This window comes from Colossoma macropomum, unplaced genomic scaffold, assembly GCF_904425465.1.
Source record: "Colossoma macropomum unplaced genomic scaffold, Colossoma_macropomum, whole genome shotgun sequence".
In the NCBI taxonomy this organism is placed as follows: Eukaryota; Metazoa; Chordata; class Actinopteri; order Characiformes; family Serrasalmidae; genus Colossoma; species Colossoma macropomum.
Window position 1 is genome coordinate 2,577,964 of NW_023494810.1, and position 23,409 is coordinate 2,601,372.

Genomic DNA, 23,409 nt, shown 5'->3' on the forward strand with positions numbered 1-23,409 from the left:
AACTGACGATGCTCTCTAAAGACTGGACCTGGGAGCACTTTACTGCGGTTCAGGGGGCAACCCTGGGGCAACAGGCTTTCAGGTACATTGCACTGGGTCATGGCAGCAATTTGACATGGTGGGATACAAACTCGCATTTGCTCAGGTGCTGTTCGGTGAACGAAACTCTAACCAACAGAGCACCAACAGGCAAGTTACTGATTGAGCAGTAAGGGCTGCACAGCATCACATTTGCTAATCATTATTGCGATACCAGCCCTTGCACTACAGATATCGCAGTAGGGTGCAAAATAAAACTGGCCTGCCAAACAAATCACTATGTTTCACTGCACTCTGTGAGTGTTCTGGCCCACCAGGGACCTTGTAGGTGAGTTTCTGGTGTTTTGTTGGAGGTACTCAGGGGTTCACCAATGAGACCAGCCTTTCATTTATTTCATTTCTAGACAAAACGACCATTAAGTATAAGCTACTCATTTTTTCAGTGTCAGAAAAAAAGCAGGAAACATATATTTAAACAGACGAGAACATAAAAGCCTCCAACACTATAACAAATCATGATCAAACCTATCGGTATTTATTTGATCATTCTTTACTTTCATGTACTCACGGCCACTTTAACTCTTCCATCCTTCCAGTCTTAAAACCAGTGAGTTACAGCTGTGCCCTCCCAACAAACCTGACATCATGTTCCCCTTCAACTCCCCAAACACACCTTTACCTGTCCTGAAAATGTCTATCTGATGCACACCTAAAATGACTAGATGCGATATTTCTAAGGAGATTAGATATCATAATCCACAGGAAGGGGAAAGTCAAGAGAAATAAGTGGAGGAGCTTCCAAAACTGGGATTAATTACTAAAAGATGGGAAAACGACCATGCAAGAGCTGGCAGACACCAAAACTGCCCCATCAGATAAAAAGCGCTTAAAGCTTTCATCTTAGAGAGAGAGGAGAAAATCAAGCTGCTTCAGATCTGAAAACATCCACAGGTGTTTCTGTCCATCCTTCCACTGTGAGAAGACGACTCAGCGCTGTGGGTCTGAAAGGATGTGTAGCTGATCAAGAAGCTTTTACGGGAAAAGAATATAGGAAACAGAGAAGAAAATTTGCACTACAACATCAAAATTAGACATCTGGAGCAAAATTTTATGGACTGATGAGTTTGAATTTATAAATTGAGATTATGTGGATCATGTGACGCACAAAACGCAAGTTTTAAGACCAAACTGTGGAAAAATCTTCCTGCAGATTCTTTTTTTTTGAAAAAAAAACAAAAAGTCTCTTGAAAAGAATGGAAGTTGTAGTGAAGGCAAAGCATGGACATATTAAACACCGATAAAAAAACACCGATTAAAAAAAAATGTTTTCTGCTTTTGTCCTGATGCTGAAAATGAACAATTGGTGATGGATGGATGGACAGATAGATAGATAGATAACTGTGATATGCTATTTTGTCCATATCGTGCAGCCCTAGTACGCATTAACTCTTGCCATGGAAATGTTTTACTGCACTACACTTAATCTGGATCAGTGTCTTAGACTTCAGAATAGGCCACTTTACTGATTTCCCTGCTCAGCTGTTCGTGAATCGACTCAGCTGTTATTCCCCAGGTTTAGCAGGTACATTCGAGGAGGGAAGTCCCCAAAATCTGCTGGACTCTCGCCCTTCAGCACAGGAATTCTCCACTCCTGATTTAGCTCATAGCGAGGATGGTACTGTGCTGCTTCTGTAACCAGCTGTGAGGAAGGTGCCAGGGTTTCAGGCATTGTAGGCCATCATGCTGTGTGCCATACGCCAGTGGAACACCGGGACCTCTAAAAGACCCTGGCATTGGCTGTGCCGCTGCCACTGTGGAGGATCTGGCACTGAGCCCCTTAATTGGAACTTAGCACCGCCTCAGTGCTAGCTGAGGCACCAGCACAGGCAGCAGGCAGCTCTGACCTTCCAGCAAGGGCTCCTTCTTTACTCCATTAGAGCAGAGATTCATGGCCAGAAGAGCGTTTACGGGAAAACGCATTAGGCCGCTGACAGGCTGCGTATGGAGATGAAGTGTTAATAGTGGCCATTAATGTGAAGAGACAGTGTGCTGGGGATTCTCCCCTCATCATCACACCTGGGACTGGATTCTCGAGAGTATAGAAGAGCTGTTTTGGGATAAGTTCTGCTTTTCCCGACCCGCAGAGTGACAAATCAAATCAAAGCAAACCATTATTTATAATCACGCTTTTCATGTAAACACTGCAGCGCTGTATCCAGCACTGTAAAGACTGTCACACAGTCAGGCAAAGAATAATCTAGTTTAAAATAAAAAATAAAACCAAATAAATTACACATGTAACAAACACTGAGAGCTGTTTATGAAACAAATTTATAAAAAAGGGAATAAATTTTGCCTGTAAAGTGGCTTTATTTGTTTAGGTCTGGGGTCGCAACCCAAACCTTAAAAAAGAGCCATTTTGTCGGTTCAACAAAAATCAAACCACCTGCAGAGCCACAACATTTTATATTCATTTTACCATCTTGGCTGTAAATATATGTCTCAGTATGTGCTGATGTACAGTATAGGATAACAATATAAACAATAATGCAGCTCTGCTTAAACTTTAGCTCAGCTATAGCTGCTTTTCTCGCATCTCCAGCAGGAAACTTTTCCACAAAAGTAGAACAGTTTCTTGTCAAATGCCTAAGGCTACGTTCACATTACCAGGTTGAAGTCGCACAAATCAGATTTTTTGCCCTAATGTGACTCAGATCTGATGTTTTCAGGGCTGTGTAGACACAAATCTGATCTTTTCAAATCCGACCTGAGTCACTTTCATATGTGGTCCTAGATCGTATACGCATCCGATTCGTGGCCATGCGACCTTAATGTGACGCTCAGATCGGAATTCATGTGCTTATTTTCCGCTGTGCTGCGCCATCATTCAGCGTTACCATGGCAGCAGCGCCGAACAGAAGTTAAAGCCTGTAAACGGTGGAAAAGGAGCTCATCTCACCTTTTTCTCCTTTGTCTCGCTCTAATAATGAAGCTGAGAGCTGATCAGAGTTAATTATCTTCTCAGCGAAGCTCGTTCTGCTCGTTAGTTTGTGCTGATGATGCAGTGATTCATTCACGTGACGTTACTGAGTAGGATGAGCTCATGAGGGTCATTTCAGGACGCTGGTTCATCACATTAATGACCGATTTGAATCACTTACCTAAACGAGTGTGAACCATCGTGTCAGAGAGATCGGATTTGAGCAAAAAATCGGATTTAGGCAACGAGGCCCTGTAATGTGAACGCAGCCAAAGTTTGTCTGGAATGTTTCACATCAAACGACTCTGAATGAATTGATTAATTATGCGGAAATTAAGAAAAAAAAAATGTGGAATTCCCCTGTAACAGCTGTTAACGTGACAAGATTTGACAATCTGGATCATTTCTATTGGTCCATTCATCATGAAAAATTTATGGTTATGAGGTTTTCTTGTGTCAAAGCAGAAATACAGGTATCGAGATGAACGACAACACTCAATCACACAGTAAATCTCGGCAGCGTTCTACTGCCTGCAGAGAGGACAGACACTATAAGGCCGCTTTTATTTTGGCTAATCATTTAAAACCCCAGTCCAGGCATTAAATGTTTATTCAGAGCAAAATCTATTCTCAGTAACAGCAGCACAGCTGCCCTAGATTAGCTCCAGGTTTACTAATAGAGTATATGAGGGACGCTTTCCTACAGCAGTTGCTGACTAGATCTTTAACTGCAAGGATTTAAATTAAAATTTGGGGTAAAATAATTTCTAACTCACAATTAAAGGATGGGAATCACACAATTTACAAAATCAAAACTAAACTGTAATGACTGCACAAATTGCCGCAGTTATAATTTCATTTTATATCACACATTACCATGACAACCGTATCACCGGTACCCAGGGCTTGATGTACACTCGTGTGACACAAATATTACACACACACAGTCTCTTGCTAAGAAGGGGTGTACGCTTTCACGGCACAGCATCCAAAAATAGCGCCCACCAATCAGAGAGAGATGCCTTCCGCAGGCACAGAAAAGCTACTGATAATCTTTCAATTTCAGAGGAGGACAAGACAATGAAAGAGAAAACCTCACTGAAACGAGAGTCATAAAGCAAGGACAAACAACTGCATGAGGACTGAGTCCCTCCCCCACCTCCAAATTCTGGCCTCAGATCAGTCTAACTGGACAACATGTTCCAACACAAACTGGAATAGGACAGCAAGTGGGCATAAACAAGAAAGAGACCATTAAAAAGTAGGGATGTCCTAAACGTGGTTACAAGACGGGCAAAAATGGTAATAATTTTTAATATATGTTAATGTAATGAGTATTTTTAGGTTGTTTTTATTGGTCCAATCACCATGAAAATGTTCACATAATGTCAAGGGCAGCTGCTATGCTCAAATTATGTAGAAGAAAATATAAATAAATAAATAAATGGTTGATATGACAGCAACAATACAGCTGGAGAATATGTGTTCAAAATACAGTCGTATTTGTATTCAGTCCATGTTAGACACTGAAATCACTTTTTAAAATACAGTACTTTTTACATTTTTAGCAGAATTTGTTTAGAATACTTAAAAATATGTATAACCTCTTGACTCTTGACTCTAATCTCTTACAGAAACACAATCAATCTTTGTTTATTAAATGTTTTAAAATGTGTAAAAATAGCAGTTAAAATACAAATTTACTATTTCTCAGCTTTAAACATGCTGGCTTGATAATATATATGCATTTATGCAGTGTGCGAAATACCCCCCTGGTATTCGGGGGGTCCCAAGCTGGCTGGCTACTCCAGTGTTAGCTGGCTGCTAACTCACTCGCTATAGCGGTACTGGTGCCACCATCAATGACGACAAAATGTTTGGTCAAACGATTCGTCTTTCGGAAATGCTCTGCTCTAGTTTGGTAATGCCCTCTTCCTCACATCAACTGAGATCTTACTCATCTCCTCTTCTGTCTTCGGGTTGAGAAATGAGTAACATTTCACTTTCCACCAGTCTCTTTGGAAGCCGAGCAGGTTTTCAGACTTACGGATATGCTAGAGTTCAACCACCAAAAGGGCCACATTAAAAAATCTCAACGAATCTGTGGGTCAAAGAACAACTAAGAACTTCCTTTTTAAATTAATGTTGTGCTGTAACCTAAACTGGGCATTGTTTATTCAAAATACACAAAAACGTCAACAGTAAAATACACACACTTATAGCAGACCTTAAAATATTACATGAACACTTCAAATGTCAAGCATTTAAATGTCCCCAGGAGCTCAGTCTTCTAAACCTACCTATTTGCTAGAACTAAATGCCTGGCATCCTTTCTTTACTGCAAGTTCATTAAGACTTGGGCTCAGTTTCTGAGCTGCTGAGCTGAGGTTCGGTGTTTATGTTGGTTGAACTGCAGCTGAAATGCATTTTGGTGATATGACTGGTGTGGAATTGTGTAGAATTGTGCAGAACTGAGGTGTAACTGCTGTCCCATAGACTGTTATTGGGGTAGGAGAGTCAGCGCACACTACGTTGCATTGCATGCTGGGGACTGTAGAGCAGCGCATTGTGAAAAGGGGCTAATATTAATAGAAAATTAAAACATTAGAGGGCTGGATAGGATCGTGCTGTGGGCCAGATCAGGTCCACGGGCCTTGTGTTTGACACGTGGGTACTACGGCATTGTGAAACAGAGGTATCCCGAGCACAGTCACAGTTTCTAGGCTATGAAGATTCAACAAGTTAAACCAATTTGCAACAGCGCCACCCTGAGGCAGACCAGTGCCTCTCGGTATCTCTCGGTAAGAAAATGAAGAGCTCATCGATTGCAGGTGAAGCAGAACAGTGGTCTTTCCCTGAATTTGCCTTTGAGTGTCTATAACGGACAGCATAATGTCATGTTTATTTCAGGGAATTTTTATTTTGAGACATTTAGGGGGTCCATAAGGTTTATTGGGGGGTCCCAGACACTCCAAAACCCCTAATTTTGCACCCTGAATATAGGTTTATGTTTATATAAGCAAACCAATTTTATGTGAGATTCAACTACCCGTCTATACTGCTGGCACAAGACAGTTTGACCAGGCTTGGCTTTCACTATAGCAACCCTCGCTGTCACATGCAGAACAATGGGGGCAGTCATGGGCACAGGGAACAGGCCCTGTGACCGGAAGGTTGCTGGTTCGATCCCCAGAGCCGACAGGAAATGGGTGCAGTGCCCTTGAGCAAGGCGCCTAACCCTAAACTGCTCCCCGGGCGCTGTGGATAGGGCTGCCCACCACTCCGGGCAAGTGTGCTCACTACCCCCTAGTGTGTGTGTTCACTAGTGTGTATGTGGTGTTTCACTGCAAGGATGAGTTAAATGAAATTTCCCCATTGTGGGACTAATAAGCGTCTCTTAAATAAAACACAATATCTGTGTCTGCGTTCGCATCCTTGCATGAAATACGTGCCTAAATATGAGCGCATTGCTAAGGACATATTGGCCTCCTTTCCACTGTCGAGCCAAATGGTTCTCAGGGCTGTACTGGGGTGTCTGGATCTCTTCAGCTAAGCTAAGTTAGCTAGGAGAGAGGTGCCAGCTCTCACTAGCTCAGCTAGGAGGCTCCAGCTGCAGACACCAGAGAACAGGTTTAATTTCGCCTTTCTGCTCCTCTAACATCAGCCGCTCGACTTCACTGCCTCAGATTTGAGTCATCATCATCTAAACTTCTCTCAGTAAAACTTTCGGTAATCAGAATCTAACATGTTCTGTGGTGAGCAGAGCTGGCAATGTGCTAGCAAAGCTCACGCTAACCAGCTACTCTCTCCTGGTTGGTAGCACCATTTAGCATTGAGAAACTGGTGTTAGATTGAAGCTTTAATGTTTATTGAATAGTGGATTTATAATTGTGCACTGCTTTTATTTATCTGGATGCACATCCCTACACCCAAACCTACTCAAACTGCCTTTCGGAGAGCCAGGTGCTGCTCCATTCCTCTCCTGCTCTGTTCTGCTCTCCAACAGGAATGTAGACCACAGGTTGGTGTACCTGATTAAAGCTTCCCGAGTGATTACAGCATGCATACCCGAAGAAAACTGCAGATTGAAAAAAACAAAGAGGCATGCAGTGACCCAAAACGCCATGCAAATGAAGCTCTTACCTACAGACAGCATTCTTCATCCAGGCCCCCTCTTTCACATTTTACAGAGCACCTATTCATCTTATTTAAGTCTTCAGTTATTGAGGGCACGCATCACTGATCACTTTATCCCTCCGGCTGAGGGTGGTGGTCATGTGTTCTGCAGTGTTCGAAGCATGCAGCCAACTCCAGCCTCCGAAATCTACAGTTCCTCTTAGGGCTACTGGCTGGAGCTTAAGGTGAACTGTTTGCACAGGGTTTCTTAGGCTTGCTAACATAATTAAATACCTTTTTAGAGCCCATATCCTGCATTTTCTTGTATTTTATTTTTGCCTTTGAAAAGAAATAGAACATATGTGTGATTCATTTTTTCGTGACTACTTTCTGACATTTCTTTTTCCCTTAGAATTAGAAACAGGCTGTTTTGCTTCTGTGCCTTTAAGATAAACTACCTTTGTTTTGATTGGCGGCCTTGTATTGCACATTCAAAAAGCAGAGTTGAAACACTCCTTGGGCTGACTATACACGATGTAATGCTCATGCAACTTTATTTACTTGAAACCTACATGAAACTAAATTGCACTTGAGTTGCGAAACATTACGCATCCTGCAACTCAGCCGAAACCCAGCTGAAACAGTTGCATGCATCTCAATTTTGTGGAGCAAGTTGCATGAAGCAACCAGTCAAAATGCTGATAACGCAGCATGTGATCATGTCAGCCGACACCATTTCAAATGAATAATTTCACATCATTAGTGGACAAGAAAATAAAAGATGGGTTACTGGGCAACTGAAAAGGAGACCCTGACGATTAACTTTAGTTCGATTTTGTCAATTACCTGAACCATGAGAACAAATGACCAAGTTTCTCACAACTAACATTTCTGTAACTGACCAACTTAACCAGCCAGCTGACAGTAATATCTGTTCAATTGGCTGTGTTTAATAAGAAAGAACAAATCTGTGAATATCTGTCTTTGTTGCTAGACTATTAATTTTATCCCCTCTCTTCATTTTAGACATACCATTTCCCTTGGAAATCAACAGATGTAAATAATTACTAAAGAGAAAACAGACATGCAGACCTCTATGAACTGGCAGCACTTCTAAGACAGGATGACGCCAGCATTTATTCTTCTTTAGCCTACAGAATTTATACAGCTAGATCTATTTTCACCCCTTGATGCCCCCTAATTTTACACAGTGCTCAGATTCATTTGTCTAAAGGATGAGAATTATTACAGATGGGGGAGAGTGAGAGTGCTCCTCTGTGAACATGTAGTGCTTCAAGAAGAGTGAGACATCTAGTAAGCTATTACCGTAAAGGCACATTCACCCACAATTCATACATTTCAACATAAATAGGCAGAAGACAGATATACAGATACAGAAAAAGAACAAAAATGACAGAAAAATTAAACGAAGGTGATAAAAATGCTGTAAATAGGGTTGAACGGTTTAGGGAAAATATCTAATCGTGATTTTTCTGACCAATATTGCGAATATATGTAGTAATTTTCTACAAATTAATTTCCAGGCCTGTTTTTTGGCCCAAAAACACCAGAAAACTCACTTTTTCTGGCATGAAGGTTGAACACTGAGTGCATCAGACTATCAATTATTTGGGATGGTTGTGATGTCACATTTACAGAACATGTGTGTTTTGTTGCTTCTGATTGGTCTAACTCATCTACAGGCAGCTTACAAGCTCATTGGTTATTTTTTTCCATTTAAAACTTGTTAAGACAACATTGTTAACAATGTATTATATAATAAAAATTGTAGCTCTTGCTACAGTGGTGCTTGAAAGTTTGTAAACCCTTTAGAATTTTCTATATTTCTGCATAAATTTGATCTAAAACTTCATCAGATTTTCACACAGGTCCTAAAAGTAGATAAAGAGAACCAAATTAAACAAATGAGACAAAAATTTTAGACTTGGTCATTTATTTATTGAGGCAAATGATCCAATATTACAGATCAGTGAGTGGCAAAAGTATGTGAACCTTTAGGATTAGCAGATTGTCTGAAGGTGAAATTAGAGTCTTCAATCAATAGTGTTTTCAATCAATGGGACAGCAATCAGGTGTGAGTGATCACCCTGTTTTATTTAAAGAACACAGTCTGATCTTCACAACATGTTTGTGGAAGCGTATCATGGCACAAACAATGGAGATTTCGCAGGACTCCACCAATTATAGTTTGGACTCCACCAATTACAGTCAGACAGACTGTGTACAAATGGAGGAAATTCAAGACTACTGTTAGGCCCCCCAGGAGTGCTCGACCAACAAAGATCACACCAAACACTCCATTTCAGCATAAAAACCTTATCCCATCTGTGAAACATGATGGTGGTAGTATCATGGTTTGGGCCTGCTTTGCTGCATCTGGGCCAGGACGGCTTGCCATCTTTGATGGAAGAATGAACTCTGAATTATACCAGCAAATTCTGAAGGAAACTGTCAGAACATCTGTCTGTGAGCCGAAACTCAAGAGAACGTGGGTCATGCAGATAGACAACGACCCTAAGTTCACTGCTTTCAAGCACCACAGTGGTTGCAAATTGCACTCTTTCAAATTGTGATTTCAATATAAAAATGATTCATCTTTCAGCTTCAGCTGTAAGTATGTAAATAACATATCACACATGACTTTATACAGCGAGAATGATTATGAGTATCGAAAATACAAGGTATAATTTGGCAAACTAGGGGAGTAATCAAATGTGAAATTATGTTGCAGGCAACTGGCAACATGCAACTAGTTGCATGAAGGTTTCACTGCGTAAAGTCAGCCTTGGAGCTTCAGCGTGTTCTTGTTTACACATAACTTTAAACTACTTAATTTTAAAAAAATGCAGGGAAATTCAGTTTTCCATATTATGGGCCCTTTAAACTGAGAACACAGCAGTTGATTTGGAAGCACATTTACTAAAACGGAGTTAAATATCTGGAAAACATCAAAGCTGCAGGTCATCGTGACTGCTGGCAGGAAACTAATACTGTTTTCCACTGTTTTAACACTCAAAGCCTTTTCAAACCAGTTCAGAAATGCGACACAGACCGCAAATTCCAGAGATGAAAAGATGTAGCCTAATTGTGTTCCAGCTATTCGTGATTTTTTTTTTGTAAAATCTGCTACGGGAACCGGAAAGGTACGCACGGTACAATCCTCAAAACAAGATTTCTCATTCTGTTTATACGGGAATTATGTGAGATATGCTCTGAATGTGGTGAAGGTGTTCTGGCTTGCACAACAATCAGAATAACCTTCAGCAGGCCTGGACGGCATTTTCTGAAATCAATGAAAGCTGCATAGCTTTCGCACAACACATAAAGCAATCTGCACAGTTCCTTTCATGCTGTTCAGAGCGACAGGACCGGCCCCACTCTCCGAAACATCAGTCACTTACCCACATTATAACGGCACCTTAAGAAAGATAATATGAAGCCGAAAAAAAAACCCTCAGTCACGTTTCGGGTGGATCTTCTGACTTACTCACAATTAATTCAAAGAGCTGAGAGCTGGCTGAAGGCGAAAAACTATGAATGTATTGATTTTATTGAGCCAAGTGCCATGGTGGTATAAAAAGCAGGCAGCCGTGGCTGAGGCCCAGCTATAAAGCCACTTCATCACATCTCCCTAGCATGGCACCAGCACCCTGGGGAGGTGAGACTGATCTGACTGTGAGATTGATGAGCCTTGTTTAGGAGCTACAGAGAACTCCCTCCATTCAGAAGGAAGGGAATATGAAAATGCAGCATTAGAGGAGTTATTCGAGGGCAAAATGAGAGAAGAACCTGGCTTGCCGCTGATCCAGCTTTAGAGGGAACGGAGACTGACCTTGGAAATACTTCTAACATTGCAAAATGAGGTCTGGTCAATCTGCACAGGTGAAAAATAGCCGATCAAATCGTTATCGGTGTGAGCTACGGCTTTCCCAGTCAGGTTTTTCTGCCCCACTGTCGTTTGAGCACTGATGTAGATTCTGGTCCAACATTTATATTTTCTTATTTTTTCGTTCCTAATACTTGGGTCCACATCTACACTCTCAGAAATTAAGGTACTAAACTGTCACTGGGTCAGTGCCCCTCTCGTCACTGGGGTGGGACCCCAAGGGTACATCTCAGTACCTTTAGTCAGGGAACATAACTGAACCATAATCCACTGAAATGATATGTTCTAAGCTGTACTGACTCCACACACCCCGTCTCGTCTCCAGGACTTTATTTTACTGTTCTGTTTTAAAACATTCGGTTATGAAAAGGTACAAATACGAACTTTTCACCTGGAAAAACTTATTTAAGGTTCACAACTGGACCTTAAAACCACTGTTGAACCTTTGAGGGAACATTTACACTGTTTGTACCTCATGAATGAAAAATGTACCTGAAGCAGCACTTTCTGTCCACAAAAATCCTTTCCCTGCCATCGAAACTTGAAAACGGATGTAAAGACAAAGCATTCACGTTACAAAGGCTACGTTCACATTACAAGCCTTGTTGCTCAAATCTGATTTTTTGCTCAAATCTGATCTCTCTGACACGATGCTTCACACTCGTTTAGGTAAGTGACTCAAATCCGTCATTAATGTGACGAACCGGCGTCCTGAAATGACCCTCATGAGCTCATCCTACTCAGTAACGTCACGTGAATGAATCACGTTCATCATCAGCACAAACTAACGAGCAGAACGAGCTTCGCTGAGAAGATCATTAACTCTGATCAGCTCTCAGCTTCATTATTAGAGCGAGACGAAGGAGAAAAAGGTGAGATGAGCTGCTTTTCCACCGTTTACAGGCTTTAACTTCTGTTCGGCGCTGCTGCCATGGTAACGCTGAATGATGGCGCAGCGCAGTGAAGAAAAAGCGCATGAATTCTGAACTGAGCATCACATTAAGGTCACATGGCCACGAATCGGATACGTATCCGATCTAGGACCACATATGAAAGTGGCTCAGGTTGGATTTGAAAAGATCAGATTTGTGTCCACACAGCCCTGAAAACATCAGATCTGAGTCACATTAGGGCAAAAAATCAGATTTGGGCCACTTCAACCTGGTAATGTGAACACAGCCAAAAAGAACCAATCACGCAACCCCATATGTGCGCCGGGAGCGTACAGCTTTCACACGCACAGCGGACCGCGCCAGAGTTCTGGAAGCCAACAAAAGACTACTGATGTCAGTAGGACCAGAGAAAGGGTCTCTGAACTGCTCTCAGGCTCAAAAACAGCTTTCACACTCAACGAAATGTACCAAACTCGCAGAGCGAGCGGTCCTGGGTCCGGAAAAAACATACATTACATACATTAAGGGCCTTAAAGAGATGAAGTATATGCAAACATGCAAATCCCAGATCAAACAGTCTATATATGGAAACTAAGCTGCAAAAACAGCCTGTTTGTTTCTGTGATGTCACAACAACCAACACATTTACATATATCCACCTGTTCTGCCTACAGCAGTTTAGCTCCACCCACTCACACTGAAGTAATAAGGAGCAATTCAGCCCTGCTTCCCGAATAAGGCAGAATACAAGGCAGCCAATCAGAACAGAGTTCATTTATCTTATATCTGTCTTAAAGGCACAGTAACACAGTAAGCCTGTTTAACTGTAAGGGATAAATAGAGGTTGGAAGACGGTCATGTAAAAGTCAATTATGACCGTTTATGGTATATAAAAATACACAGTGGTTATTAGTGGACCTCAGCTGATACAACAAAATATGAAAAAGTGGAGGATATGTGCCCTTTAAGGTAAGTACAAGCGATCCAATCTAGGTAAGATTTCGCTGTCAGAACAAAACCTTGTAGGCCCATCTCCAAAAAAGCTAACTTGACAGGACAAAACATTCTTAACTTTAATGGACGTAAATGGAGAAATATTAATTTCTGAGTAATTCTGGACCAATTCTGTCGGTCCGTTTTTTATGAAATCTCGACACAACATGAAGGTTAAATAATTTTTCAAATTACATCAAAAAATGAAAAACAACCAAAATGGAGATGTGAGGTTTTGTCCCAACAGCAGTGATGTTTTAGGCTTCCAGGTCTTTAAAAATGCTGAAGTAAAATCATTGTGATTTCAGAAATATGGTACTTTTGTATTACGGATGTCAATGTCAGATATATTTCACGCACACATCTGTCAATGCTGATACATAAACGTTTAAAAAATATAGAAACTGGGATTATATCTACCTAGATTAGCATTACAGATTATTATTAGAATATACGACTGAATTCTACAGGGCTACACTAAAGTGAAATGAATAAATTGCACATATATTATTACAAAAGTCGGCGTCACCCAAACGTTCAATAAATATGTTGTAAACAGGCTTTGAATCGACAAAAATTCAAGGTGAGTTCAAACGATGGCATTTCTACATATCTCCTGAGTGTGTCATAACCTATGGATTTATAAGAAGAACTCCTGATGCATCCAGAGCAGCTCAGTGTGCTCACATGGATGAAATATCACTATCTTAAGTGATACTGCTGATCACTGTCTGTGTCTACATGCAAAGATTTTTGCCAATCTGATTAAATTCATTCCCATTATAGATCAAGACTGAGGTGTTTATTCTCACTCTACTCAACAATCTGATTAAAATCTCAGTTTACATGCTCACTACAAGTAATCCGATCCAAAATAACGTGCATGCGTAGAGAACCACTTAGTGTAGATGTTACTATGACAACCAGCATCACGTGAGTCCAGTCAGAGTGAGACGAGCAGCAGTGAGCAGTGCTTGTGTTTTTAATTGCTTTAAAATGATGTCAGACTCAGGAAAACGTCCTTCACGTGTCCTTATTAAAGAAGGCCGAGAGGAAGACGTCGTGTTCTGAGACACATAAGCTGGACGTCCGTCCCACCGCCGTCTTTTAAAGATCAGAGCATAAACTTCGTCTCCTCTGCAGACCAGTTTCTGCTCCACCATGGTGAACGGTATAAACTCTCACTATGACGCGACGAACATGATCAGAATGGACTTAAACTTTCCGAAGGGGAATGTAATCAGATACAGGCGTTTACACGGATATTATTCTTCTGTTTAATGGATTATTTACAGGATTACCCACCTCGATCAGTCGGATAGAAACTGTATTCTGAATGGCCTCAATCGGACTAGACCATTCCGACTGAGGTGTTTACATGGACGTGCTGTATTCCGATTGAGCTATTAGTCGGATTATTAGGCCGCATGTAAACGTGGCTACTGACCCAAAGGGGGATGGTTTTGGCCTTTTTTAAACCAGAGGAATGGCCTCCTCTGGTGCAACAGATTCAAATTTGACATGCCAGTAGAGAAACCTTGTTTACTGCAGTTGAAACACTGCCATTGCACGTATTACATGAGGCTGCTAAGCTGAGTTTCCACTTTCAAGATGTTTTCACAGTGATTTATTAACCGGCCCACATCATGTAAATCAAATTTTCCTTTCTTTTTTTTTTTCTTTATTAAGAGTTTTCTTTAAAAATGTACCGTTCCCTCCCCAGTCCACACACAATGCTGCGAAAACAGCTTTCTGGGAATTTAATTGTGATGTCACATGTACATACCTATGTATACCAACAGCTGTTTAGCCCTGCCCATTAAAACTGAAGTTATAAGAAGTGTTACCACTTTTTCAACGAGAACACAGGGCAGCCAATTGGAACAGCAGTCATTTACAGTCATTTCCATTTATGGCAGGGCAGTCGTGGGCTGGAAGTTAGGGAACCAGCCTTGTGACCGGAAGGTCGCCGGGTTCGATACCCTGAGCTGACAGTACATGACTTTAGCGCCCTTGAGCAAGACACCTAACCCCCAACTGCTCCCCGGGCGCTGTGGATAGGGTTGCCCACCGCTTTGGGCAAGTGTGCTCACTGCCCCCTAGTGTGTGTGTTCACTAGTGTGTGTGGTGTTTCACTGCACGGATGGGTTAAACGCAGAGGTGAAATTTCCCTGCTGTGGGACTAATAAGAGTCACTTGATGAATTAATTAATTAATGCATATATCAGCACAGCACAGACTGTTGGTACATCAACACAAACATCATAAATCTCTCTTCTTTAAATCTGAAAACATCTCTTGCTGATAAAGATGAATGAAGGGAATAATTTTACCATAAATAATGGGGGTTTTAAATTCATCAGCCTTAACAAAAGATCGTTATTTGATCTTTCTTAATATCACCGATAGTAAGATATGCCAGGGTCGGCTCTGATACTGCTCTTTCACATCGGATTGGGACGTCTCTGATGAGCAGAGGTCTCTCAGTCCACTGGAAAACCCAACACTGGCAGCGTAGAGACGCCGAAAGCCCCCTAAAGTTGACCACAGACATGAAGTGAAGCCAGGGATGTCACACGTGGCTTGTGGAGGCACTACAATTTAACCGAGGGAGTATACTAGAGAAACACACCAGCTGGGCTTTCTTCAATGGCCTTCTTCACGATTCAGCCTGACACATGTTTAAAATCTCTATTAAGACAAAATGAAACGTATGCACATGTTTTCTCCGGCAGCACCGAGTCAAGCAGAACCAGAGCTGACAAAAACGCAAAAAGGCATCAGTGCAAAGTGATGGAGAGGATATAAAAAATGGTGTGCATCTAAGCTTATTAATATGCAAGGAAAACTGCGTCTGGTTGATGCCAGACGGAATCAGACTGAAGCCAAACATACAGAAATCACTCATATCAACAAGACTCTGGCACATATTTTTTAAATTATAGGTCATATATGTTATGTACACATATGCAAGTACCAAACAATGGTCATATATGCATGATATACATATATGTCTGATACATCCTAGCATAATTATATTAGTCATTATCACTGTTATCTGCATATTAAATTATTTAAATGGCTCAATTAACAATATTTCAATTTTTTATTTGTTTTAATTATTTTATTGCACAGGTTAAATAGATGTGTTACACATATATGTTGATGTATGACTCAGATATATGCCCCACATTTGAAAATGGCCATAAATAAGGCTGTGATGAGTTCTATATGAAGAAAATCCATATATGCTAATATGTGTCGTATATTTGTAATATATATAATAAGGGTGCACAAACTGAAGGTATAGCTACTTGCAGACATGTGCACCGTGGCGAGCCCGGATTTGGGCTGAAAGAGTCCTGTCTGAGGACAGAAAGAGAGCAGCCCCCCCATCGTTTGCCCAGGTTGCCCCCTCCTCTCCTCAAGTCTCCGGCACCGTGGCACGGTCAAGCCCTTTTTTTTTTCCCACGAAGCTGGAGTCAGCTCCCAGTTCGAATTCCCCCGGTCCACCTTAAATGGTGCAGCGTTTAAGGTGGAACGGGGGGTAATCAGAACAAGAGGCTGGCGAATAGGAAGCCAACTTCAGCCTCGTCTCCTTCCCTGCATTCAGCTAAGGCGTAGCAGCAGCAGCAGCTCAGAAGGACAGAGAAACTCCCCCCCTCCCTTTGCCACTTTAGGCTACTCCCCTCACCTGCTATGTCGTCTTCAAAATCCAAATCGTCTTGCCCCTCGTCTTCATTGCTCAGCGATCCGGGCATCTTTACTGCATTACCAAAAAAAAAAGGAGGGGAAAAAAAAAAATCACATCCAAGCCGGAGCAGCAAAGTCGTGGAAACTTAACCCCTTCAGAGCAGCAGCAGCCGGAGACGGGGGCTAACGCAACGCCTTTAACTGAGGAGGAGGAGGAGGAGGAGGAGGAGGAGGAGGAGGAAGAGGAAGGACGTTCAGCGAAGGTGAGGAACTGTGTTTCACACTTGGCACCCTCGGAAAAAGACGGAGGGAGAGGCGAGGAAGGTGGGGAAAAAGAAAAAAGGAAAAGATGGCTGCCCTATATTGAAGCCGCCCAAAAATCTCCCTCTTTCCCTCCTCCGTCCAAATCCTGCGCTCTGAAAATAAGAAAGAGCCAAAAATGGAACGCACATGCCCAGCTTGTGACGTCTGGTCGGTTGCCATGGAGATCCATCCCATAATGACTGGGGGGGCACGACTAGTTAGTAGTGCTTTCCCCTCGGTAACCAGTCGGACTAGTATGTACGCACACGCACACACGCGCGCGCGCACGCGAGACGCTACAGACGCGCGCGTGCACCGAGCTCGCGCATTCTTGCTTACGGTTGTTGTAGAGGAAAAACGTGGAGAAAAGTTCTGTCGGTGTCCCCCCCTTTTCTTTCATTCGGAGCGGCGCCGCCGTCTCAGCTCCGTCGCGAGAGAGAGAGAGAGAGAGAGAGAGAGAGAGAGAGAGACAGACAGACACCGCACGCCTTTGTTTGCATCACAGGCACGCGATTTCTCGCTCTGCGCGACGCGCGCTCACTGTGCGTTTCGGTTTGGTGTACAGGTGTCAGTGGGGCGCGAGGACGCTCATATTTGAAAGTGGTCGTGCCTTTAAATGAAAGGGGTTGGGGTGGGTTTGGGAGGCTCGCGACGCGTTCGGCTTGGATGCAACAGATGCAGAACGCGGCCAATTAAAGCGCCGGTTAGCGCGGGTGTAATCGGCTCGCGCGTTCGGGACCACCGGAGAGTCACGAGCGCCGTTGTCAGGGTTACAGCAGCGCAGCCTGAAACAAAGAGAGAGGCAGAGAGAGAGAGAGAGAGAGAGAGAGAGAGAGAAGGAAGTAATGCGGGTGAGAGACATAAAGAGAGGGAGAGAGAGAAGGAAAGTGAGTGAGAGACATATGGAGAGTAGAATGAGAGAGAGATGGAGAAAAGTGAGTGAGAGACAAGGAGAGAAAGAAAGTGAGTGAGAGACATAAGAGAAAGAATGAGTGAGAGACATAAGGAGAGAGAAGGAAAGTGAGTGAAAGACATTAGGAGAGAAAAAGTGAGTGAGAGACTTAAGGAGAGAATGAAAGTGAGTGAGAGACATGAGGAGGGAGAAGGAAAGTGAGTGAGAGACATGAGGAGGGAGAAGGAAAGTGAGTGAGAGACAAAAAGAGCGAGAAGGAGAGTGAGTGAGAGACAAGGAGAGAAAGAAAGTGAGTGAGAGACAAAAGGAGAGAGAAGAAAAGTGAGTGAAAGATGTAAGGGGGAAAAGAAGGAAAGACAGGGTGAGTGAGATGAGAGAGGGAGGGAGGGAACAGATTCAGAATTAGGGAACAGAATAAGGCACAGAAGAGAGAAAGAGGAGTGCAAGATAAGAGGAAAGAAGAATGGGGATGAGAGAAAAGGAGAAAGTAAAGAGAAAGAAAGAGAGGGACTAAGAGAAGAGGATAGAAAGAAGGAAAGAAACGAGAGAGTTGAAGAACAAGGAAGGGGAGGGTGGTAAAGAGAAAGAGGGAGAGAGGGGACAGACCTAACACAGGAGAGGGAAGAAGAGAGAGGGATGGATTAGGAAAGGTGAGTGAGACGAGAAAAGAGTCGGAGAGAAGAAAACAGGACAGAGGGAAGGAGAAAGACAGCGAGGAGGAGATGAATGAAGAAGGCGGTGCTGGGTGAGCGGTGATGATGGCGAGTGCCCAGCAGGCCATGAATCCCTCTTTCCTCAAAGCGCAAGTGCCGTCGTTTCTTTCTTTCCTAGAAAGAGAGAGAAAAGGGGGAGTTTCTCGTCTCTTGGGGTCGAAAGACGGGCTGGATTTGTGGTATAATTAACTGAGGGGCTTCAACAGTTCAGGTCAGAAGATCAAACCAAAAGTCCAGTTAGCCTGATCAAAGGTCAAGTGGCCATCTTAGCCAAATCACTGAGTGTGTTTACATGCACTTAATAATCCGATAACTGCAGAAAATCAGATTTTGTCAGTAATCCGATCAACACGTTTACATGGGGAAACTCCAGGTCTATATGAGTCACACAGTAATCAGATTTCTGCTTTACAACCAGCCAATAAACTCACAGAAGAAGACGTGACGTAAACATAATAAATAACTCAAATTTTATCCTGCAGCTTTTTTTAAACATCGCGCCTCTTTACCTGAAAATATGAACGTACATCATCTAGAAGATGAAGAATATTTAAATCCTTCATTTCGTGTTTGGGTTTCAGCGTCGCCCCAAAAGTGTTTTGCTGCGTCTCGCGGCGACGCTGCTCGCTTATTTCCGGTACTGCAGTCTGTTTTCGCACATGCTCAGACTGAGAAATACGAAAGAAATCAGAGTAAGAGTTTACATGCACTGAGAAATCTGATTACTGAGCTAAAATCCAGCCTCATCAGATTTTTTAATCGGATTTCTAGATCGGACACAGCAGAACACTCTACACTCTACAAACCGACTACATTTTGACGAAATGAAGGATTTACATATTTTTCATCTTCTAAATGATGTATGTTCATATTTTCAGGTAAAGCTGTGCGATGAAGTTTGAATTTACTCAAGCGTATGTAAACATGTTGATCGGATTACTGACAAAATCTGATTTTCTGACGTTATTGGATTATTAAGTGCATGTAAACACACTCATTGGCAGTATCTGACAAATCTAGCTTAAATAACTGGTGGTCTTTGGAGATTTGGTGAAAAGGGTGATTTTCACTGAAGGGCAGGACTTCCATTAATACAGCTACACTGTTGAGCATTACAAGCTCACCAGTTAATTACCTCTGTTAATAAAGCCTCACACAAACACACTCTTACAAACCAATGCACTAAAAGGGTTCTTTACACCAATGCCACAGAACCACTTTTGGATCCCTGAAGAACCTTTTGATGGATAGTTCTATGGAGAAGCTTTTTTGTAAATGACATATGTAAGTGTGAAGAACCTTCTGAAGGTGAAAAGAACCTGAATATAATTTAAATATTCTAGAACCCTTAAACTGGCATTATGGCTTTGCTCACACTGCAGTACATTTGTTCCTTAGATCAGATTTTTAATCTTCAGATTTCAAGTTAAATGACCGAATCTGATTTGTGGTCAGACTGTAGTCACATTTGCTCGCTTATTTACATTGGTTTCCATAGTAACCACGCATAAGTGAATACGGCGACTACAGAGGAGCAGACAAAACCAGAGAACTTGTAGAGAGGAGAATCACCACTCTGCAGTGTCTTCTGGGTTTCTCAAACGCTAGAGGGCGCTCCCGAGTTAGTCCAAACTAAATGAGTTGATATGGAGCATTTGAGTAAAATCATAGTTTATAAACGTTTAAACAGTTTTAATGTAAAATGATACATTTCCTGAGCACAGAGCAGCTTAAAACATTTTAACACTGCTGTTATATTTTTAAGAGCTTTTAAACTCGAGTTATAGGGGTTTAAAACGGTGCCTCATGTACGTTCATGACGTCTGTGAGCGCAAACAGCCAATGAACTGCTCTGCTCACCAACCAATCAGCACTCAGTAGCAGTGATACTAACGTCCTGTTACCCAAAACCCGTTTGCTGTAGAAAAAAGGAAACACACAGGTGAATTTCTTTGCTTTTTTAGTGAAATACATACAAAGGAAAGTTCTGGTTCAGTGATTAGAAACTATTTTAAGTTTTTGTTTTTAGCCGTTGAGCTCCTTTTACTCCCATTCATTGAAGACCCACTCGCAGGCGCCCTCTGCTGTTTTGCAGTCATGTTTTTGATATAATGGGGGAAATAGGAAGTGGCCAGATTCCTCATAAACTGGCTCTGACAAAACTTGGCAAAAGGTGGCATTTATGAGCTTAGATGTTGATCTGTACCATTATTTAATGTTTATAGTAAACAATGATGCTGCATTTCACAACAGCATTCACTCCTTAGCAAGTACAACATGATGAGAACATGATAGAATAAGATAACCTGGTCAGCAGGTAACGACACTACCAGTAATATTTAGAAACAGGTGTGAAGTGCAGTTACTGAAGCGGTCAGCATAAAACTACAGCATAGAAAGTGTCGCCTGATTGTCTAAACTCATGTTTATGTCATATGAATGGGCACCACCAGCTCTTGACCTACATTCTGTGAAGTGTGACCAAAAGGGACTGAGCCTCATGTTCAGAACTCAAATTTGAACCCACATACAAAAGTGGCTTTAATCTGAACTGGGGAAAAAGTAAGATCAAGGCCCAGTCCCATTTCTGATTTTCACCCCTACGCATTGCTTTCGAGTGTTGCCCCTTGGAACTGAGTTACAGGGTAGTGACTGAAATCTTGCCCTCTGAAATGGGACCCTCAAATAAAAAGAGCATCACTTCATTAACAGCTACCAGCGCTGCTCTGTAGGCGACCCTGCCAGTCTGCAGTGACAGCAGAGGAGGGTAAAGTTCAGCTCCTCACTGCTGGGCTTTAGTTACATTTAGGGCATCATATGATCTTCAAAGAGGGGGGCAATTATTTATTATCACCCACCCCTAATTCTTCAGTGATATGAAGATGAAGTCAGATATTCTCCAGCTTCTTATTCAAATTTTCCCGTTCCACCTTAACTGGAGCAGCAGTTCTGAAACCTGAATCGCCAGAACTGTTGCACCATTTAAGGTGGAACAGGAAATTTAGCTAGCTACCGAGACATCAGCAAACTATTAGCGATTTTTTTATGCTTATTATGAAGAAAAGGACCGGAAAACATTGAAATGACATTAATCTAAGATAATACAGTGGTTGTTGTAATTTAAAAGAGAAAATTCTCACATTCGTGGGTTTCTTTGGTCTCTTTTTCAGCCATCTTACCATTTTGTCTCATAACTCTCTGTTTGGAGTCTCTGAAAAACCTCCATTTGGAAGGCCATGTAGCCCTAACACTTCACCCTCCCCCTCTATCTCAACAAAAATCAGGACACCCTACACCTAGATGTGAACACGGTAGGGGCGAGGGGTGAAATGGGATTGAGCCTTAATGTGGCTTTTTGCTGTTCAGATTTGCAGAGAATCTGTCCTGCTTAATCTGGATATGAGCTGTGTGTCTAAAATCTTTGTGAAGGTCTCTTAAACCTTTAAATGTTCTTCACACTTCTCAAACTTGTATTTAAGAAAGCAAACCTGGTTCCTCTATGGCTTTTTTGTTTAAATAGTCCATAGGGGCTACACTTTCAAGGATTCTTTACTAAAGAAAATGGTTCTATATGGAATGATGAACACTCAAAGAACCCTCTGCATGATTAAAAGTTTCTTTGCATCATGAAATGGTTCTTCAGATTGAAGGAGAATGTGCTGTAGATGGCTTTTGAAAAGGGTTCTTGTATTGGTACAAGCTTGACACAATAGAAGAACCCTTTGTGGTGCTATAGAGACCCTTTTCAAAAAGCCGTCTACAGCACATTCTCCTTCAATCTGAAGAACCATTTCGTGATCCAAGAGTGAGGGCACCCTTATTCAAACCCCTCACAGCACACAGGCCTCACTAGCTGGTCAGCAGTGCCCATGTTCACTATAATTACCATTACCTGCATTTTCTACTGCAGTAATTAAATCAATGGACAGAAAACCAGTATGACGGTTACACTGATACTTATTTCAGTACATCTTCCAACACATACAAAGGTTAATCAGTAACGTGAAATGGTTTCATGTTGACTAAATTTAGTTACATGAACATTGTGATTTATCAACACATCCACTGTTGAACTGTGATTGGTCAGAATTTTCACAGCACACAGAACACTGTCTGTGTTTACATGCAAAGATTTTTGCCAAACTGATTAAATTCATTCCGATTATAGATTAAGACTGAGGTGTTTATTCTCACTCTACTCAACAATCTGATTAAAATCTGTTTACATGCTCACTACAAGTAATCCAATCCAAAATGACATGCATGCCTGAAGTACCACTTAGTGTAGACGTTACCATGACAACCAACATCACGTGAGTCCAGTCAGAGTGAGATGAGCAGCAGTGAGCAGTGTTTGTGTTTTTAATTGCTTTAAAATGATGTCAGACTCAGGAAAACGTCCTTCACGTGTCCTTATTAAAGAAGGCCGAGAGGAAGACGTCGTGTTCTGAGACACATAAGCTGGACGTCCGTCCCATCGCCGTCTTTTAAAGATCAGAGCATAAACTTCGTCTCCTCTGCTGACCAGTTTCTGCTCCGCCATGTTGAATGGTATAAACTCTCACTATGACGTGACGAACATGATCAGAACGGACTTAAACTTTCCGAAGGGGAATGTAATCAGATACAGGCGTTTACACGGATATTATTCTTCTATTTAATGGATTATTTACAGGATTACCCACCTCGGTCAGTCGGATAGAAACTGTATTCCAAATGGCCTCAATCATACTAGTCCATTCCGACTGAGGTGTTTACATGGACGTATTCTATTCCGATTCTATTCTGACTGGTTACAAATCTTACTTGCATTTGCAGCCTTCTGTGATATCAGCACTGCAAAGGCCAGTGTTGTAAAA

At 42.0% G+C, this 23,409-nt stretch overlaps 1 protein-coding gene across 1 annotated transcript in view; it reads right to left on the reverse strand.

Annotated features, from left to right (window-relative positions):
* chd5 (chromodomain helicase DNA binding protein 5) overlaps positions 1-16,714 on the reverse strand; it is a 101,917-nt gene extending 85,203 nt beyond the window's left edge. Inside the window, exon 1 of the mRNA XM_036559957.1 lies at positions 16,623-16,714. Coding sequence (XP_036415850.1) covers positions 16,623-16,689 — 67 coding nt within the window. The 5' untranslated portion in view covers positions 16,690-16,714. The remainder of the gene's footprint in view (positions 1-16,622) is intronic.
* Positions 16,715-23,409: the final 6,695 nt, after the last annotated feature.